The sequence below is a fragment of the Centropristis striata genome, chromosome 19 (genome assembly GCF_030273125.1).
Source record: "Centropristis striata isolate RG_2023a ecotype Rhode Island chromosome 19, C.striata_1.0, whole genome shotgun sequence".
Taxonomy (NCBI): Eukaryota; Metazoa; Chordata; class Actinopteri; order Perciformes; family Serranidae; genus Centropristis; species Centropristis striata.
This window is the reverse complement of record NC_081535.1, coordinates 11,390,019-11,410,036: the sequence shown is the minus strand read 5'-3', so window position 1 is coordinate 11,410,036 and position 20,018 is coordinate 11,390,019. Positions and strand designations below refer to the sequence as shown.

The following is a 20,018-nucleotide window of genomic DNA, read 5'->3' as shown; positions in this document are numbered from 1 at the left end:
TTATTTTCAAGAAAGAAACCTCTATAAAAAAAAAAAATTAACATTTTGTACAACATATAAAAGTGCTTCGTGTTTTAAAGCTGGACGACTGTGTTGACCAAAGCTTGGTAGTCTTAAAGGGGTGACCTTTAATAAAATGACATCAGACTGTCAGTGCCATTTACAGTAACCTTTGTGCTTGTCGTGTGTCTGTTCAGTAGATTTGTTAAAATGCTGGGAGTCATTGCACATTGTCTTGAGCTAAATTTAGAGGAATAGTGAACACTTGGAGAAATGCACTTATTCGCTATCTTACTCGGAGCTAAATGAGAAACATACTATTTGTATTAGAAATGTAAAGCTACAGCTGGTTAGCTTAGGCCTTTAGCTTAGCATAAAGACTGACAACCATGGGAAACAGTTAGTCTGGCTTGGTCAAAAAGGAACAAAATCCACCTCCCAGCACCCCTAAAGCTGTAAGCGCATATTAGTGAGATTTATTCTGTAGCTTCAGACACAGCAAGACTGTTTCTCCTGTGTCAGTCTGTGTGCTAAACTAAATTAGCCAGTTGTAGCCTTGAGTATATCCTGCAGATTATCCGTACGCTACATACAAAGGTGGAGACAGTTGGCTTAGCCTAAAAACTGTAAACACATGGAAACACCTAACTTGGTTTTGTTTGTAAGGAAACCAGAGTACAGAAACAACAATTGACAAATGATCTTTATTTTCGGCTATATGATGTACATCTTGAAAATCAAATTTCACAAATCAAAATCCCCTCACGTTTTTCATATAACTCATATTCTCATTTTGTTAAATTGATCTAGGCTGTTAAATGGCGATAAATGCAACTCATTAAGGTTTTTCTTCCTTTCAAACTTAATTTCAGTAGTTACACATTCCATTAAATTACCAGTAATCAACTCCTACTGTTAAAGTGGATCACAGAAAAAAAAATCTTTGTGATATTAAAGTCATCCTTGGAAAAATACTCAGTTCATATTAATGTTCTGAAGTGAGTCTCTGGATCAATGTCATTTTCTTTCTCATAAAATGTGTGATCTTAAAAAATCAAAAGACTGTATTCTGTGTATTCACACATTATCCTGCTGTGATCCGTGCATAGGTGCGATGGGTTGTCTCCAGTCTAGATATCAACCAAAACCAAAATATCCATTCTAGTGTATTGTTCCAGACCTTCCACTCTTCAATCTTCTTGTCCTTTTCTTTGATCACAGCCTTCAGTGGTCGAACTTTAACCAATTAATTCCAATAGACCTGTCTGTTGTTTCACCACTTTACTTACAGTAGTTCCTCTGACATAAAGTTCAATGACTATTTAACTTCTTCCATTTCTTCTGCTAACTGCCTTGTTGCCATTTCTTTGGTTTATTACACAAGTATTCAAGAATGAAAACTATTTTGCTGAGATTCCAGGTAATCAAGTATTGCTGGTTACCATGCATGTGTCATGAAAAATGCCCAAAGGTTCAAAAAGAGCAGAAAATAATTTTGCAAGTTCAAGTGGAACTTTCTTAGAAAACTAGTTAGAAATGAATTAGTTAGAAAACTTTGCTAAATACTTGGATATCAAGTTCTTTTCATGATATTTGATGGATTAAGAAGTGTTTGTGTGTTGCTCCCAGCTCCTGTGTGTGTGTGTGTGTGAGTGTGAGTGTGTGTGTGTGTGTATGTGTGCTGCTCCCAGCTTCAGCTCACAAAACGATGTGGTTTAACAAGTGTTTATATGCAGACCTTTTTCTACACTGGGAGTTATAATATGTTAAGGAGTGAGCTTTAGAAGTGCTGGAAGCAAGGCAAGTTAGTAGGCATATTTTGTTACCTTTGGCTAGTATTATCAGACCTATCTTCACAGCACTGTCAGTGTCATTCTGGGATAAGGAGGAGGACAATCTGGCTTGTGCAGGTAAGGTGCCCCTGCAAAAAATATAGCCAGTTTAAACCAACAGTCTACATGTGGCGAGTGTACCCAGGCCAGCTGAATCCCACTGTCTCTGCTTGTTATGTTATGTTATGCTATGCTAAGCTAAGTTAAGCTAACAGCTGCTTGCTGCAGAATCATCTAACTGTGTTTTCACATAGTTTCAAGCTATTCTTTTAGCTCTAGAGAGGTCACATGTTTGGTATAAAGTGCTACAGATGCAGTGCCAGGGACTTGATTCACCTGGTCATTGTTCTATGAAGTAGGCCGAGTTAAAGCAGGGTAGTTGTGTTGGTTGTGTACACACAGAAGATATACGTTTCCATAGTGTTCTTGGACACATTTTCCTACATGTAAACAATGTCAATTTGTCTGAGAAGTGCCACATTAACTAACTATGAAAACTCAAGTGTTTTAAGCCTTAACCCAGGCATCGAGGTCAGAGTAAACTTGCTCTTGAGGTAAACTGTTGTACTGTGAGCAGATGTTACACAGTCTCTCCCTCCAGTCTGTGTACAGCTTCACTTTCCACTCATGTTTCCAGTTAAAATATTCACTGTAGTGTTTCTTGTCCTCTGAAAGCTGTTGTAGATAGTTCCCTAAGTCTGTAATTGATGCAAAATCATCAACATGGATGAAAGAATTTGGTGGAGCCACAGCTTTGTAGTCTTCTAATGGCGGTCCCAGGACGACAGGCACCGCCCCGCCCTGGTAAGCATTCCTCCACAGCTTCTCTGTGATGTAATCTTTGGCAACTGAGTTCTCAAAAGCCAAATAGAAGTAGCAGCGAGAGATTGTAGGTAAGAGGGCACTAGAGGTGAGGCGTGCTTTTGTCCAACGACCGTAAACCTTCACAGGGACTGTGGCATTGAGCTCTTTGAACACTTTGCTTCTCTTGTGGCGGCTCCTGTAGTTGCTGACCACCCAACAGACCAGGAAGCTCTTATTCAGAGGGACTTCTTCCGCTAGATGTCCTTCAGCCTCCTTTGGTAGTCGTTGGCCGTAGGGTATGGTGATATCAGCATCCCTCCTGTAGGTTATGGTCATGTTGAAGATATTTGCATACCGGTGCATGTGTCCATTGTGAACGGGGCCTTCAAGGGACATCCAGGCCCACCTCTGGCCCTGCGGCCGCTGAAGGTCAAGGGGCAGCTTTTGGCGGCCCGTTACCAACTCTCTGTGGTGGAACACCACTACATCAGCTGAGGGGAACAAGGAGCGGTCGTCCACCAGTCTACAGTGAGGGATGCGATAGAGGTCCAAGCACAAGTCACTTTTCAGAGTGAATGACCTTCCGAATGGCCAGTACCACAGCAGGATGGTGAGATTTCTACTACTGGTATGGTAGGGAGAAGAATTGGCCTGGAAATCTCTCCACCCAGTGAAAAGACATAGCAGTAAAGCACAGAGAAAGGAGAGGAGGAGCTGCTTCTTCACTGAGCTGAGCACCGTCATCACAACCCTGTCACAAAACAAGTAAGAGGTAGAATTAAAATAATTTCTTTTGAATATTTTCTCACCAATTTCTAACAAAATGTCTCGATGTTAATCCCTGACTCTGCCCTGAACTTCCATAAATTGGAAAATTCATTGCATATCTCCTTGGTAATAGTGAATCAGATGATTAGGTCAGAAATAACTCTCTCCATTGGTACAAAGAAAAACATTTTTGAAGAAAACATCTGTACTTTCTGTGTCTGGTTGGTTTTCAGAAAACCCTTTTTCTTGTTCAGACTTGGTCTAGTGTCTTTTAATCTACATTAAAACCTTTGGCTACAGCTGTTGACTCTGTTATATTGTCCCAGGAGCTGGGCAAAGCTTATATTTCACCATGAAGCACCTTTATGTTTGAAACATCCACATGAATGGAAAAAGCAGAGGGCTGGATCCTGTCTGATGACTGATCTGTCCTCGATGCACTGTAGCACTTTGACCCAGAGTGTGGGAAGCAAAATGGCAGTGAATGACCAGAAATTTATTTTTAATCCTTTTATGTCTGATCTGGCCTCACTGGTCAGACTGCAGTAGGAGACCAGACTGTTGAGGGCAGCACATAGGGCAAATGCTCAGCAACCATGCCCAATGTCTCTGGGCGCACGTGTTAGACATTCTGCTGGAAAGTGTGTCATTGTCTATGTCTCATAGTATCTAATCTTTCTAAAACCATAAAACCATGTGAACCTCAATCACGTTTAGGGAATGCAGTGCTCACGGTGAGGAAGTTGCTCGTGGATCTTCTTCTAAACTTTGCATCTGCACCCCTTTTGGTGACATTAAAGCCATTATTGTACTCCTGATCATAGCACTCTGCAACATACATACACACACACACACACACACACACATATATATATGTGTGTGTGTGTGTGTGTGTGTGTGTGTGTACTTATTTTCATGTCTTCCTTTCAGAGTCTTCAAATTTTTGAAACCGCTCTGGAATTCCCTACTCTTCATCTTGTTTGTGAACATATCTTAGCATGGTCACACTCCTTATGCTATATGTAAGTCATAGAGTATATAATAATATTCAACTCAACATTCATGTTTTTTTGTTCAATTAAATAATTGATTGTTTAATGAAATAATTAAAGCCTGGTAAAATTCTACTTACAAATAAATCTGTTGAAATGCCATTTTTTTTAAATGGTATTCTTTTGCATGGATGTCTCTTTATCACAAAACAAACAACATATGCATGGAATATTTCCAAAATTTCCCAGCTTAATTTGGCATGTAAAGTTTCTGGAAATTTTCCAGACATTTTCCACCCCTTTGCAACCCTACTTGTAATACGTGGGCACCACATGTATTAATATACTCATCCTGGCTGTCAGGGGGAGTGGTGCATTTGCATTCCCCCCTCTTGTTTTTGGTGCTTTCTCACTTTGTGAAGATGCTCATTTAACATTATATCAACCAGTAGCTCCAGTGTGCCAAGGAAATTACTCTTACTTTTTTACTTTATTGTCACTGTAGCTCAGCCAATCTCACTCACTTTCTTTCCTTTGACTTAAAGTGCAGCAGATAATTTCGAAATGCTGTACAGTCCCTGTCTTGAACTCCCATTATAACCCCAAAGAGGACCGCAATTTCCTGCCTGTCTGCGACTTTTTTCTGTCTATCGTCCAGTTTCTTCAGATAGCCCTACTTGTTTTTTCCTGTGCTGCCTCACCTTAACGTCTATCTCTTACCAAGAGTCTGTCACTGTGGTACACGGTGGACCACACCATTTTTACAATAACAGCAGGGGGGTCGGTTATTATTTGTTTATTACTATTTGACAGGTTAAATGTTTTAAATGACAATAATGCTTGTATATTTATCATGTAAATAGGTATAATTTGCACTATCAGACATATAAGTGAGTAAATTAATTGTTGTACTTAATCCCAGTTAAGGGTCAACCATGCACCAGAGGCATAAAATGCTGACAACTGCTCAACAATGACTGTAGAGTAGCGTGTGTACAAGCTTCCTTTTTTTCTGTTGAAAGCATTAGGAGAAAGTCGTGCTGTAGCCAGAGCCGGAGAGTAAATGCACAGTTTAGATGGATACTGGTACTTATCCATAGTCAATGTGTTACCTACAGTAGATGAAGGTAGGCACGGCCCCAGTTTGGAGAAGCAGACAGGAGTACCAGAACAGAAGCCAAGTGATGTGCTGCTGTGGACGGCGGCAGCAGCAAAAGTTATTCCCTACAGTAGAATATTGACCGCCGTTTGCTGTTGGTAGCACACTGACTATGGATAACCCCACAGAAATCTGGACTGTCCCTTTAAGATCCAGCTAGTGAGATCTTATCAAAATCTATTTCCGCTTCGATTCAAACATTTCATCCTGTTACTTTCTCTGTAATTTCAAAGGAGAGATAGACAAGAATACAATTTCATTTTTTAAACAATGAAATAAAAAACGTGTTAGATGAGGATTAATATGAATAATTTGCTTACAGTCATAGAAAAAAAGTGTCTTGTCAAACTTCTGTAATGAGTTCCTTCATGGGAGATAAAATAACCAAATGTGATAAAGAAAAATAGGGCCTCACTTTGCGTAAGATGAGGAAGAAACTAATGAAGAGTCACACAGGATGTGACAAACAGGACTGAGCAGAACAGAGAGTAGAAAAAAGTTTAAGTTAAATATTCTGGCCAAAAAACAAGTTTGTCTGTTTTGTGTCCTTGCATGAAATCGAAAAAACACTCATAACAAAAAACAATAACCGAAGACTAAATCACAGATACTGAACATAACTGAACATTATATATTAATTATTTGAACTTGTGGAAACTTCCACAGATTGTGCCTTAAATAAACTCCTATGCTTCAAAATGATAACTTTCTCTTTTGTTAAGACCACAGTGTTGTCTATGTTTGAGATATTGACTTTTGTGTCAGTATTTTACTCCACGAATTATTTTCCTCTAAATGCTGCAAAAATGATTAAAAAAAGGGATGTTGCTGCTGTAGTTTCGTACTGCAGGCTTATAGACTAATATTAGTCAAGCCCACTTATTTCGGTTTGCACCACACTGCACATTATAACAGGGCAACAAGTCTTCCATTAGTTTAAGCTGCCATTTTTGCATCAATAAATCATTTGTGTATTCTCAGACAGTTAATACAACCTCCTGCTGGCATGTTTCACACTACCTGAGTACAAGAGAAGTATAAAGAGTGGTCTGCAGCATAAAATAAGCGTAACAGAGGGCAAAACAAAAGCACATCAATGTGATACCATAAAACATACTACTCATTTTATTTCAGTGCCTTTCTTTTGAGACTTAAATCTTGAATAAATAATATGGCCATTTTTTCCCTCCAGTTTGGATATCATTACAATCTTTAAGTTTAAAGTGAGGCTCTTTAGTTGAGACTTCATGACAAACAGGATGTGGTGAAAGATTTAGGTTGGCAGAGGCACTTATCTCTCTGCTAGGTGTTGTACAGCACTAAAAGGTGCACAGGGCAAACAAGTTTAATTTTAAGATTGACTGCAGGCTATATTTAGTAAACAGCTGGTGATTTTGTACTTCTTGTCATAAAAAGAACAGAAACTCATATGTGAAAATAACAAATGTCTTAAGGCAGACCACATTGACCAGATTCATGAAAAGAAAAAACCCAAGCTTCCGCCACTAACCTGATCACAAGATGAGCGGTCGGTCTTCGTTCCACAGTCACCACTGATGCCATTTTAAGTCACTGGCAGAAGTGTGATGATAATGAGCATGAAGCACTTAAAGACCAGAATCGCAGTGCATTTTAAGGAAGCTTAGGTGTGGCTTACTGTAAGATTTTTGAATATGATTTAGGCTCACCATTGTGCTTCACGCTTCCTCCTGCTCTGCCCTATCATATCCTTTCCAATTGCTGCTTTCTAGTAGATGCGGTGCTACTCTGTTCCTTTGTCACTTTTACAATATTTTGCAAGAGCAAATGATCACATCAGAAGGAGTATGCTGCATGTGAACACTGATAGGAATAGAGGAAGTGTCGCAGATGATGGGGGTTACACAAGGGTGAGCACACGGCAGTGAGTCATCAGTGGAGAGTAACAAAGTTGGCAAAAATGTGGTATTTATAGACCACAAAAATCTAACAGTTTTTCTGTGGTTTGTAAAAAAAAAAAGAATAAGAAAAGAAAAGTTTATCAGGGGAAGAAAGAGCGTTGTAATAATCAAATGGTGGCAAATCCACTGAATGAAAATGACCTTATTTCTCTTTGCTATGACTGTGTGCATGTATGGACCATGATTTGTACTCCTTTGATTAGTATCTGTTGTTTGTTGTGTTGTTTTTTTTAATTTTAAGGTTATACATTTGGACTTTAGTACATTAACACCTGATCTCAAATCACAAGTCTAAATTCTTCCATGCAGACTGAGCAGCAAAAAGCTTTTCCAAATTAAAAAACAAAACAAAAACACTATCAAATGTTTAACTTAGTGTGCCTTCTTGGCAGTTTCTAATAACTACAGCATGTGGCATCGCACCAGCTGCATGAGAGTTAATGGATAAGCAGATGAACCAACAACAGGAAGTGGCAAACTCACATGAGCTCACAATAAAGGGTCATGTGCCAGGTCAAACAACTCCTAATGAGCTCTTCAACAAAGGACGTTGAAGATCTTCTTTTAAAATTCCACAATCATAACTTTTATGGGTTATTTAAAAATAATGCATTATCTATTTTTAATATTGTTCTCCCTAGAATGCACCGTAATATCTACTGTATATGTTTATTATTTTCATTTTAAAAATCCTGCAGTGATGGTTTCATGCTTGTTTACACCTGACAGCTGAGCTTCCATCAACAGCGCAGAAACACAATAAACAATAAACAGTTCTCCATTTATTGTAATCAAAATTTCTTCCCATTCAAATCATAATTAAAGTTTAAATTTCTGTCTGGTGTTTTAGTTGCAAATGCTCACATTTGTTAGTACACAGAAACGCCACAAGAGGGCAGTGTGCTAGAGAATAAGACTGACTGCGTTCACATTGAATTTATGTCTGTGTGTTTTATATTAGTTGTAGGTAATGCTAAGAAAAAAATTTATGGACGTCGGTGTGTGCGTTACAGGGGCCAGTCTGTACCACCCCTATGAATTTCATTGCCTTAAGTGTTATAGTGTGGCCACGGTACCAAATATGAAATTAGACTGCCACCACAGTGCCACCTAGGGGCCGATCAATAAAAACTTAAAGGGTTATCCTCAGGAGGGCATTGACAATAGTTGTACCAAGTTTTGTATAATAATGCACAAACTATCCCTTTAATCCTCATACAGTGTCTGAAGGAGGACTCTTAACTGATATGTATAAGTTAGAAGAGGCAGGTAGCAATGGTGGAAAGTAACTATGTACATTTACTCAAGTACTGGACTTAAAGTAAAATTTTGAGGTACTTTTATGTACATTTTATGTAACTTTATACTTCTACTCCACTACATTTTGAGACATATATTGTACTTTTTATTCCTCTACATTTAGCTGACAGCTTTACTTACTTTTCAGGTCAGGATTTAAAATGAAAAACATGATGCATTTAAAATGATTACCCATTTTTATAAATTAAACCACTTAAAAGTTTATTAGGTAGTTAAAATGAGCGGAGTGGAGTCATTTCACAGTGTGGTATTAGTACTTTTACTGAAGTAAAGGATCTGAACACTTCTTCCACCACTGTCTTTTTTACTTCTTTACTTTTTTGTTTAAACTTGTTTTTACATTTATTTTTCTTTCTTTATTTTATTTTATTTGTTATTATTTTATTTTATTTTTATTTTTATTTAATTTTTTTCTGCGTTTCTGCGCATGCGCGGCCCCGCTGCGCTTCTGCGCATGCGCGGCCTTTCTGCGCTTCTGCGCATGCGCGGCCTTTTCCGCTTCTGCGCATGCGCGAATTTCGGCGCATGCGCTTGATCCAGAAAATCCGCGCAGAAGCGGAAGAAGCCGCGCAGAAGCGAAAAAAGCCATGCATGCGCAGAAGCGGAAAAGGCCGCACATGCGCAGAATTTAAAATAAATAAATAAATAAAAATAATAATAATAATAATTAAAAAAATTAAATTAAAAAAAAATTAAACATAAAAAAATTAAAAAAATAAAAATAAAAAAAAAAGTAAAAAAATAAAAAAACAAGTAAAGAAGTAAAAAAGACAGTGGTGGAAGAAGTGTTCAGATCCTTTACTTCAGTAAAAGTACTAATACCACACTGTGTCATTTTAACTACCTAATCAACTTTTAAGTGGTTTAATTTATAAAAATGGGTAATCATTTTAAATGTATCATGTTTTTCATTTTAAATCTTGACCTGAAAAGTAACTAAAGCTGTGAGCTAAATGTAGAAGAATAAAAAGTACAATATATGTCTCAAAATGTAGTGGAGTACAAGTATAAAGTTACATAAAAGTACCTCAAAATTTTCCTTTAAGTCCAGTACTTGGGTAAATGTACATAGTTACTTTCCACCAGCACTATAACACTTAACGCAATGAAATTCATAGGGCTGGTATAGACTGGCCCCTGTAATGCACACACCCCGACGGCAGCATGCCCCGACACGCGTGTACTGCGAGGGCCCATTCAGTACTGCTTGCAGTCCTAGTTATTACTATTATTATTGTTATCATTATTATTTAAATTACTATCAATATTATTCTTTTTTATTAGTAGTGTTAGTAAACATAGTAAATACCTTCACTTTAATTAATTCATTGCACTATTATTTGCTGATTAACTTTATGTGCTATTATTTCATTTTTTATACACTTCTGTAAACTGTATGTATATACAGTACATTTATTTAATGTATACCTTTTAAAAAAATGTATACTGAGAATCTAGGGCACAAACAGTGCTATGCAGTGTTATGCTATTATGCTCTTTCTAAATGCTACACAACTTTGTGAAAACTCCTGCACGGCCCACACACAGTCTCCCTCCAACACTCAACATTGTCCTCTTATTCAGTCTCTTTTACTATTTCTCAGGCTTGTTCATTATTGAAGTTTTCCATCCATTCGCCAGATGTCCTCAGACTTTCCATACTGTCCCCATCCACATACCACTCCTGTTCACTACTGCAGTTTTCTATCTATCCACCAGATGTCCCCAGACTTATTTACTATCCCATCACTTCATCGTTCCACCCATCTACACACCTGCATCCATCATCAGCCTCTCAATTTATATACCATTCATTCCATTAATTCCCTGCCACACCATTAAAGTTAAAGTCATAGGGTTGAATTTTTCTGAAACCTGAACCTTACTGCAACTCTGCCCTTGTCTCTGTGTGTAGAAAAGGATGGGTTAAATGCAGAGTTTGAATTTCCCCACTGTGGGACTAATAAGGGAATCTTAATCTTAATCGTAATCTTAATCTTACCTGGACCTGTCTACCTGTATCTGAACCTGCCTCGCCTGCATGCCCAAATGTATAAAGCTTATAACAGAAGAACTGTAAGGCCAAATGAGGCTTCATGTGAAAATTAACATCCTCTAGTTTCTGAAAATGCACGCGGAACAATGAAAAGCATGTGTTAGTTCTTAGTTTGTGGTGTCACAGGATAGACACTCGACTATAGAATTATGTATAAAAAGAGGAATGGGGGGGAGGGTAATGCATTAAAAATGTATATACACAAGCTGGCTGCAGGTGGGCAGGTGGTTTTTAAGAGGTTAGTTTCCTCTTTTATGTATTGTTTTAGACCAATTATCAACACAGTAAATATATTTTAGTTAACAGCATATTTAAGTCATCATAATTTTTGTTTTGGTAATGAAAGACTCCAATTTATCACATTGTTTCCTAACTATTTTTGTGCATAACTTGATAGTTTCCCCTCCCCGTGTGCTTCTAAAAACCATTATGGCAACAATGTGAGGAGGGTACATTAGTCTTAAACATATGCAACCTGTGACGATGCTGAGGGGTCACAAACAAAGAAAGCTTTCCTTTCATGGGTCAAAGGTCAAAAAGGGTTAAAAGCACTGTAGCTCCATTGACACAATCTTTACGTAATATAGTGGATTGTTTTTGAAGGCTGAAGAAATCATTTTATACTGCCAATTCTGTTTTTGTTGCATTTATAATGCATTTTAGTTGTTGTTGTCTTTCTCACAGCCTTGTTAAGCTTATTGCTTTACATTTCACTGTACACCCTGTAGTGTGCATAAAGAAATCTGATGTTCTTTGAAGCTACTCAAACAATAGTGAAGTGCCATATTTCTTGTATTATACAGTGCAACAAAACACATTGTATCATTTTACCATACAGTCATTATTTTGTTTCTGGAGTTTTGAGAAGTTAGCACAAACAATAGAAACGTGAGGTGGAGACAAATGACAAATGCCTTTTCAGTTCATCACTCCTGCAGAGGAACTGATAGGAGGGCTTCATATGGGAGACGTACACATGTAAGACTATCCGTCAGCTTTATTCATCACCAACAACAAAAAACACAGGACATTTTGTTTTGTTCCTTTCAGTGTTCCCAGGGAGTTCATAGAAAGCTGAACACCTTGAAGTGAGATCACTAAATAACAATACTAACTAAATAGTAAATTACTCTAATTGGCCTTTCAATTTGTGGATTCCACAGCAGAGAGTCATAGGTAAGTGTTAATCACGCCCTCATGATTTCCTCTCTCATGCGTCCCCGCCTATGAAATGACACTGTCTGGTGTGGCTTAAGCCGTATCTCCACCAATCTGATGCTATCTGTTCTGTCAACTTTATCTCACTCCTCTCAGCTTGCAACATTTTTTTCTCTTTATGTCAACTTGCTTGAGGGGGTGTTTCTGCTTCTCCTATAACAGAAACCTCAGCGAATACCTGCTTCATGAGAGCATTTTCTGCCAGCCATGAATGCTGATCAACAACTGAAAGTAGGCCGCAAAACAAACACATCAAGCTGAGAGGATGACAGCGAGCCACAGAAACACTATTGATAACTTGGAGAGGGAGACAAACAGATACGAGAGCATTTCCTGGTGAAAATCTCTGGATCTTCTTTGCTTGTTGAACTGCTGCAATTTGTCTGAAAACTTCAAAATGTGTCCTCAGTGTGACCATTTCCCATATTCTCAATATCTTTCTGTCATGATAAGAAAACACCTTATATGGTTAAAAGTATGTGGGCACCAACATTTATGCACTTTTGCTCTGAAACTTTTTATTGTGTAACGTGTAGTTCAGATAAAGAAAGGGATAGTATGGATTTGGGGGATTGTATGAGATTCATATCTATAGTGAGTGTGTTACCTACAGTAGATGGTGGTCACAACAGCCCTAGTTTGGAGAAGCAGGCAGGAGCACCATTAAACAGCTCTTTCTGATGGGCAGCTGAAGTCATTATATCATCTATGCTCTCTTCAAGGCCACCAGACTCCATTGACAAAAACAATAATTTTGCCTCGGAGAATACTGGGGTTGCTGGTGTACTGCTACCAGTGGCGGAAGAAGTATTCCGATCCCTTAAGTAAAAGTACTAATACAACACAGTAAAATTACTCCAGTACAAGTAAAAGCCTCAAAACAGGTAAAAGTATCAAAAGTAAAAGTACTTGTTATGCAGAAACGACCCACTCAGATTGTATGTGTATGTATACATGTAAATGAGCCCTATATATATATATATATATATATATATATATATATTTATATATATATGGGGCTCATTTAATTACTTAATATACTGTTGTAAGATTAAATTTAAAGAAGTCTAGTCACTTTAAATCGATCATATATTTTACGTTAAATCTCAACCTGTAAAGTATCTAAAGCTGTCAGCTAAATGTAGTGGAGTAAAAAGTACAGGCAAGGCAATATTTGCCTAAAAATGTAGTGGAGTAGAAGTAAAAAGTTACATAAAATGGAAATATTCCAGTAAAGTACAAGTACCTCAAAATTTTACTTAATTAGTACTTGAGTGAAAGTACTTAGTTACTTTCCAACACTCACTGCTGACCATTTTAAAACACTCTTTTAAAACACCAAAGACACAACAACGAAAACAAACTAAACAGTCAATGCATTGGTAGACCTGCAAGTCCTGTGTATATAAATATATAACATATTGTTTTTTCAATGGAGTCTGGTGGCTTTGAAGAGAGCGGAGATAACTGCTTCAGTTTACAATCAGAATGGGCTTTCTATCACAAGGTAAAGCAGTGAAAATATTCTAGATATAGCATGGACTTAAACTGACAAAGTTTTTTCGATGGGCCTTTTTTAGGTGGCTGAAACACATTTTGCTGCTGTCCCCATCCACAGCAGTACATTACTGTAGATTCAGTGCCGGTACTCCAGCCTGCGTCTCAAAACTGGGGGCATGCTGTCCATCATACACTGACTATAGATAAATATACCTCATGCAACCACAAAAAATTGAACTACCCCTTCAATGCTTTTGAGGCTGAATGGAACCGAATCGCTGCAGTCAGGTTCCAAAAAGCTTGCAAAAAAGCTTGAAATCAGAGGAGTGAAGACTTTTATAGCAACATATTGATACTTTTATAATGAGTTGCACTCACATATATTTGTATTGTTCACAAATACTTTTGGTCATATATGGTACAAAGTGGTTAAATTAAGCAGGAAAATAAGCTAATTTGTTTTGTAAAATCATGTAAATGAACATACACATTTACACATTTATTCTAGCTAACCCACAGTTCAACTGTGTGGTGCAAATTCTACAGTTTTATTCTTTCTTTAGAAAATACACGTCAGCCTCTGTGACATGCTAATAATGCATTGACTAGAGGGAAAGTGGCTGAGAGCAAACAGCGACAGAGAGAGATACATAAAGACCCGAGTGGACAGACTGAAACAGTTACACATTGAGAGTGGCAGGTTTGTTTCAAAGGAATATGCTGGAAGGCTGAAAGGCTGAGAGGAGAGATCCAGATTTGCTGGTCTGACTGGAAAGGCCGGAGGGGGTGTAGGCTGCTTCTCAGAGCATGACAGGTGTGGTGAGAGACATACAAAACACAGAAACAGGTACACAGAAGAGAAGAGAGGGTAGAGAGGGAGAGGTGGATCACTGGAATATAAAAATACAGGTGGAGTGAAGATAGAGCTGAGTTCTTGCATCAAGTGTTGACTGTAAGTATAGGCTTCAGTGTCTTGCTGCTATTTCACTTCATAAAACTACGAAAGAGTGACGTATGAGTGAAAGACTGAGATTTCAAAATTGTCCTAATTACACAGAAATGTAATGTTGCAGATTAAAGAAATGCCTGACTTGTTTTTGCATTGGCAGGAACTGAAACCAACCGTTTTGTGGTGCCGGTGGAAATAAATTGACATTGCGAGACAGAGAGAAAGAAACAGAGACAGAGAAGGAAAGATGGCCGAGGCCCCGACGATTGAACTCTTTGTGAAGGTGAGACCTACAATAATTCATGTCATGTCATGTGTTTCAATCCTGCTTAAATAATATGTAAATGCATTTGGTATTATCATGTGTATTACACTTGCTTGCAGTTATTTAAGCTAATATAGAACTAAATCTGTACTTGCTTATATTAATCTAAGCTAACTGCTTCTCCAGCAGCCATAAATCTCTGAATAACTGACAAGAACAGAGAAAAAAAGGTCTGCTTCAGTATTGTTTAGCTTCTTTTTTATTAGCACATACTGTTTGGGACTTTCATACTGATGAAGAGTGCTGTATCCCTCTATATCTACAGTATATCTAGTTATTTAGAGACAGTATCAGAGTAGAAACTTGTGATGAACAGTAGAAACTGAAAAGAGGCCTGTCCAGTTTGGAAACCTGTGTCCTGCCCTTTCAGAAATGCATTTGGCTTCACGCACAGCTGTGACTCAATGACACCAGGCTGTAGTGGAGAATGTACATGATATGGAAGAGGCACTATCTAAATACTGGGTTGTTTAATGTCAGTGCCTCTACTCTCCATTTAAAATTCCTCAGCAGTTGTTTTAAACTGTCATAGTAGAGTAGAGCAGGCTCGACAGGAATACCTGTGCAGGTATTTATGATCTGGTCAGATACATTGCAGCACTGATGCCAGAATAAACTTACCGGTGTCCCATTTCAAAAACATCTCCATCTTGTTTTAGGTAGGAAGTGCTTGTGTTTATACTGTGTTTGTGTGTCAGGCCAGTGTTGATGCTGAGAGTGTGGGGAACTGTCCTTTCTGTCAGAGACTCTTCATGATTCTCTGGTTAAAAGGGGCCAACTTCACCCTCACTACTGTGGACATGAAGAGGTGAGAATGTGTATTTTTTTTCTATTTTCCATAAAGTATTTGGTCTTGTCTTTGAAACTGACAGGGGTTCGACACGTTGAAAAATACAAATAACAGTATGATGTGATTAAATGCAACTTGCAGCAAGTCCCCTTTATAGTCTCAACAAAAATAAACATTGCGATATTTTGGTTGCACAGGTTTTTGGTTCATAGCAAGTATTCAGATACTTTACTTAAGTAAAAGTAACACAATAACACAATGATGTAAAAATGAAAAACCAAAGTACGATTTACTTTTTGTACTACCTTGTCATTTCAATTGTTAATTGTAAAAAAAGAAGGGTTTTTTTTTTAGTATTGTACTCCACTACAATAAAAAAAAAAGTCCCTAACCCTAACACTTACCCACAGAAGTATTATCAGAGATTCATGTTTCTTTACACATGGTCGCCCATAAAGTTGGAAATATTTTGTTCTCAGACGCAATCCTTTGTTGATTGTGGTTTCATTTTCATTGTGATATGTTTGGAAGAGATTGATTAATAAAGTTTTGAGAAGATACACACTTTATCTGTCAATAATAGATCACATTGTCACAATCATTTCATGGAAAGAGGTAAAAAATATTTTTTTCCAACTTTATGGGTAGTCGTGTATAAGATCTTAATATGAAAAGTAACTAAAATGTAGCAAAGTTGAGGTATGATGTGGCATAAATTGAAATGGAAATCCTCAAATAAAACCGAAATTGCACATAAAAACAAATGCTCATTCAAAAAACCTGTGGAAAGGACAAAATGAGATATTTAGGTGTTTCATTTTACTGCACTTCGATATTTCATCCATCTAAAGTTCAGACGGACAGACAGCCTATGCCAGCATACAAATGTGAAAAGAATACAATATGCACAATAAGGGTACAATAAGGGGCCTTTTAGGAGTAAAGAATGACAACATGCACGATGAAACTTGAAAACCAAACAAAAATGGCCAGACCAAAACGAAGACCTACCTACTATCCACCATCACCTTACTTTAATGTTAGCCTAATGATAATGAGGAGGAGTAATAATAATGTAAATAACCAAAAGTAATTACAATTTAAAACAAAGTGGTACAAATAATAGTAAGAAGTAAGAAGAAAAACCTGCCAATAAAGATCTTCTCAGACAGTAAAATATTTGAGACCAAGCTTGTGTCCTAAGATAACAAATAAACAGTTAGTAACCAGTAAAAAAAAAAAAAAAATATATATATATATATATATATATAATGAGTGAACAGACTGAGTAGTTATAATAATAATGCATGTTGGAAAAATGTATATTGTACAGATGGTGAGGAACAATGTTCTAGAGACTGCAATGTTTTTTTTAAAGAACTTTATTCAAGATACTTGGGAAATGATTCTAAAGAAGGAACTGTAAAGGAAATATACCTGTAAAAGCGACCTCGTTATCCTTATCCTTATCCTTTGACTAACTTTTGTTTGTTGTTTGCTGTTGTGTGTCAGGGCTCCTGACGGGCTGAAAGATTTGGCTCCGGGCTCTCAGCCTCCCTTCCTCATCTACAACAAGGAGGTCAAAACAGACACCAACAAGATTGAGGAGTTCCTAGAGGAAACCTTAGCCCCACCAGAGTGAGTAGACTGTAGACTACAGTATAATTGGATATTTTTCCCTCAAGACATCGGTTATGGTGCCAACACACTCACATCATCATTTGTTTTTCTACCAATGGCAGGTTCCCAAAATTGTGCTGTCGTTACAAAGAGTCCAATGGTGCCGGAGAGGACATCTTCCGAAAGTTCTCAGCATATATAAAGAATCCAAACCCCAAACTAAACGACAGTAAGGGCATAAGTTGGATTGACAGACATGTCTTGATTGAGACTGTGACCTGAAAGATAACAGAAGCTTGTGTTGGGAGATAGGATTGTGGAAACCTTTAAAATTAATTCATCTGACTCCAACATAAAAACCTCTCACCTATTTTTTCGCACCAATCATTTGATGGGGAAGGATGAGCAGGAGACGTCTGAATTCTCAGTTTAACTTCACTTTATTACAATATGTCAAGAAATGTCTGAACCCAGTCTATTTTTCCTAAACCCAGTTTTATAGCCTAACAAAAGTTTACTAACAATGTAGGTTGATTTTTATGCAGACGTTGCCTCCTTTAGATCCGCTGATTTGTCAATTTATTCAATACGTGTACACGAGTCATATCGCTGGGCAGAGCTGTCTTGTATCCCTCTACTCAACAGACATGTCCCTCGACTTTGGTTAAAAAAAAAAAAAGTGTCCAAATCACCAACTCCTGCCTTGAGATAAACCACCTGCAGAGAAGATAACTGGAGACACAGATTTTGCAACAGAACATCCTTACAAAATATATCTTTTTGTGGTAATAGAATCTTAATCTAAATAAGGCAGAGGAATTTTCTCACACAGCACTTCATTGTTTGCATGCAGTAAGCAGATGGAGTAAATTTATTTACAGTCCTTCTTAAACTATGTGTTTCTTTACCTTGTACCAGGTGGTCGCGGCCTTTAAGGCTTCTGAACGCCTCCCGGGTGTTTTAAACCTTGTTATACCATAGTTTAACAACTCATTTTAATATTAGCATATGAGCATTGTAGCAAAGCAGCTTACATGATTAATCTATCAATGTACAGAGGGAGTACACACACAGACAGAGAGAGGGAACTTACACACACACACACACACACACACAGAGACAAACACACATGATTATTCTAACACTTGTTACACCTTTCTCTCTTTCAGTGCTGGAGAATAAGTTTCTGTCAACTCTGGTGAAGCTGAACATGTACCTAGAGACGCCCCTCCCTCACGAGCTTGACAAGAACCCGAATGCCACAGAGTCTTCACGCCCCTACCTGGACGGAGACTCCTTCAGCTTGGCAGACTGCAACCTGCTTCCCAAACTCAACATCGTCAAGGTAATGAGCTCTTCCTGGACTTGAAATTCTCCTGATGTCTTTTTGCAGATAGTACAATCCTAAACCTTTTCTTTCCTCCCCCAGGTGGTGTGTAAGGAGTACCGCAACTTTGTAATCCCCAAAGAGTTGAAAGGTCTGACGCGTTACCTGAAAAATGCCTACGAAAAAGATGAGTTTCGTTACACCTGCCCAAATGACTCAGAGATCCTCATTGCCTACCACTCTGTGGCGAAGTACCTGAACAAATAGCAAAACAAGAGGGAGAGATAAAATGGTATAAGTGAGAACAAAGAAGTATAGAGTGAGAAATGTAGAAAACAACAAAGAAAAGGTGACAAAATGCCTGAAAACTGTATGCGATTTAATCTCTAGTTGCGTCAAAAAATGGATAATAGATAATGAAAATTGTTTGAAGTGGCATGCTCAATAATTTGCTTTGTTTTTATCAATTGGGTTGTATATATATTTGCCAGCTGCTACTTCAAAGTTGCTTAAAATGTGTATTTGTATATACTTTATGTACTTTTGCATGCTCTGGTTGTACTGATTTCTTATGCAGCCCCTGTGAGAGTGAAAAAGCACTGTAAATCCCAGAGAATATTTATGTAATGTCTCATTGTGCATGCATGTATTGTATTGTCTAATCATTTAAATAATGATATGATTGCAATTTACTAATTACATGAAATCAGATGTAACTTTAAATCAAATATATGTTCAGTGTAAACAGAAAAAATGACCTTGGCTGTAGATAAGGGAGACTAAAAAGCTGTTCTTTGCTTTGGAAGTGTCTTTAAATGGGAAGTTTTAAAGCTAAGTTTTGAAGCTAACAAGGGACATTGTTTGTCTTAACTGAAATTAGTTAAACCCCATATTATTTTGCACAGTCCGTCCTCTTATTTGTTTGTGTGTATTATCGACTCAGTGTTGTTTAACATTGTCATAAATTTAATCTAACTAAATGAAGATAGGGTGAAGAAAAAGAAGATATTTTGATATGGTAAAGACTTTGTGAAAAATGTTGATGTTGGTTGTATGAATATTGGGTGTCATTAAAGTAAAAACAATATACATGTAAATGTCAACAAAAATGTTTCACTGTATATTGCCTGCAAGTTAATTAAATCTGTCACACTCTGACTCTGAGTGAGGGTATGTTGCCGTTTGGCATACTGGAAAAATTCCCCCAAAAACCAATTTGTAAGGGAAAACTGCCTTACAAAAATAATGACAATCCGCAGTCAAAAAATGAAGGTGCAAAAAATCCCATTTATTATGGTCAACCACAAGAACTATTTACATCAAAGAAAAACTTTCAAAACATCAAAAAATTAAATATATTTTCTACACAGGAGGGTCAGCACAGCTCAGCAGTCCCCCAGCGACTACCCTAAGTGAGC

At 37.6% G+C, this 20,018-nt stretch overlaps 2 protein-coding genes across 3 annotated transcripts; one reads left to right on the top strand and one right to left on the bottom strand.

Moving 5' to 3' along the window:
- Nucleotides 1–551: 551 nt before the first annotated feature.
- LOC131992967 (fucosyltransferase 7 (alpha (1,3) fucosyltransferase)) lies at nt 552–7,407 on the bottom strand. The gene is made up of 2 exons (XM_059358686.1): nt 7,066–7,407; nt 552–3,387 (listed from the first exon to the last, which is right to left on the bottom strand). The coding sequence occupies exons 1-2, from the start codon at nt 7,116–7,118 to the stop codon at nt 2,340–2,342; spliced, it is 1,101 nt and encodes a 366-aa protein (XP_059214669.1). The 5' UTR covers nt 7,119–7,407; the 3' UTR covers nt 552–2,339.
- On the top strand, nt 3,341–19,752 carry clic3 (chloride intracellular channel 3). Of its 2 annotated transcripts, XM_059358687.1 has the most exons (7): nt 3,341–3,401; nt 14,699–14,821; nt 15,562–15,671; nt 17,166–17,291; nt 17,396–17,502; nt 18,443–18,618; nt 18,703–19,752. In XM_059358687.1, the coding sequence occupies exons 2-7, from the start codon at nt 14,786–14,788 to the stop codon at nt 18,865–18,867; spliced, it is 720 nt and encodes a 239-aa protein (XP_059214670.1). In that variant the 5' UTR covers nt 3,341–3,401; nt 14,699–14,785; the 3' UTR covers nt 18,868–19,752. The 2 variants fall into 2 exon arrangements, with proteins under 2 accessions (XP_059214670.1, XP_059214671.1); XM_059358688.1 differs by lacking the exon at nt 3,341–3,401 and having other exon boundaries at nt 14,389–14,821.
- Nucleotides 19,753–20,018: the final 266 nt, after the last annotated feature.

Coding starts and splice junctions, on each gene's coding strand:
- clic3 (XM_059358687.1), top strand. CDS start 14,786: ATGGCCGAGGCCCCGACGATTGAACTCTTTGTGAAG. Junction 17,503..18,442: donor AAACCCCAAACTAAACGACA/GTAAGGGCATAA, acceptor TCTCTCTTTCAG/TGCTGGAGAATAAGTTTCTG. Junction 18,619..18,702: donor CCAAACTCAACATCGTCAAG/GTAATGAGCTCT, acceptor TTCCTCCCCCAG/GTGGTGTGTAAGGAGTACCG.
- LOC131992967 (XM_059358686.1), bottom strand. CDS start 7,118: ATGGCATCAGTGGTGACTGTGGAACGAAGACCGACCGCTCATCTTGTG. Junction 3,388..7,065: donor ACCGCTCATCTTGTGATCAG/GTTAGTGGCGGA, acceptor GTTTTGTGACAG/GGTTGTGATGACGGTGCTCA.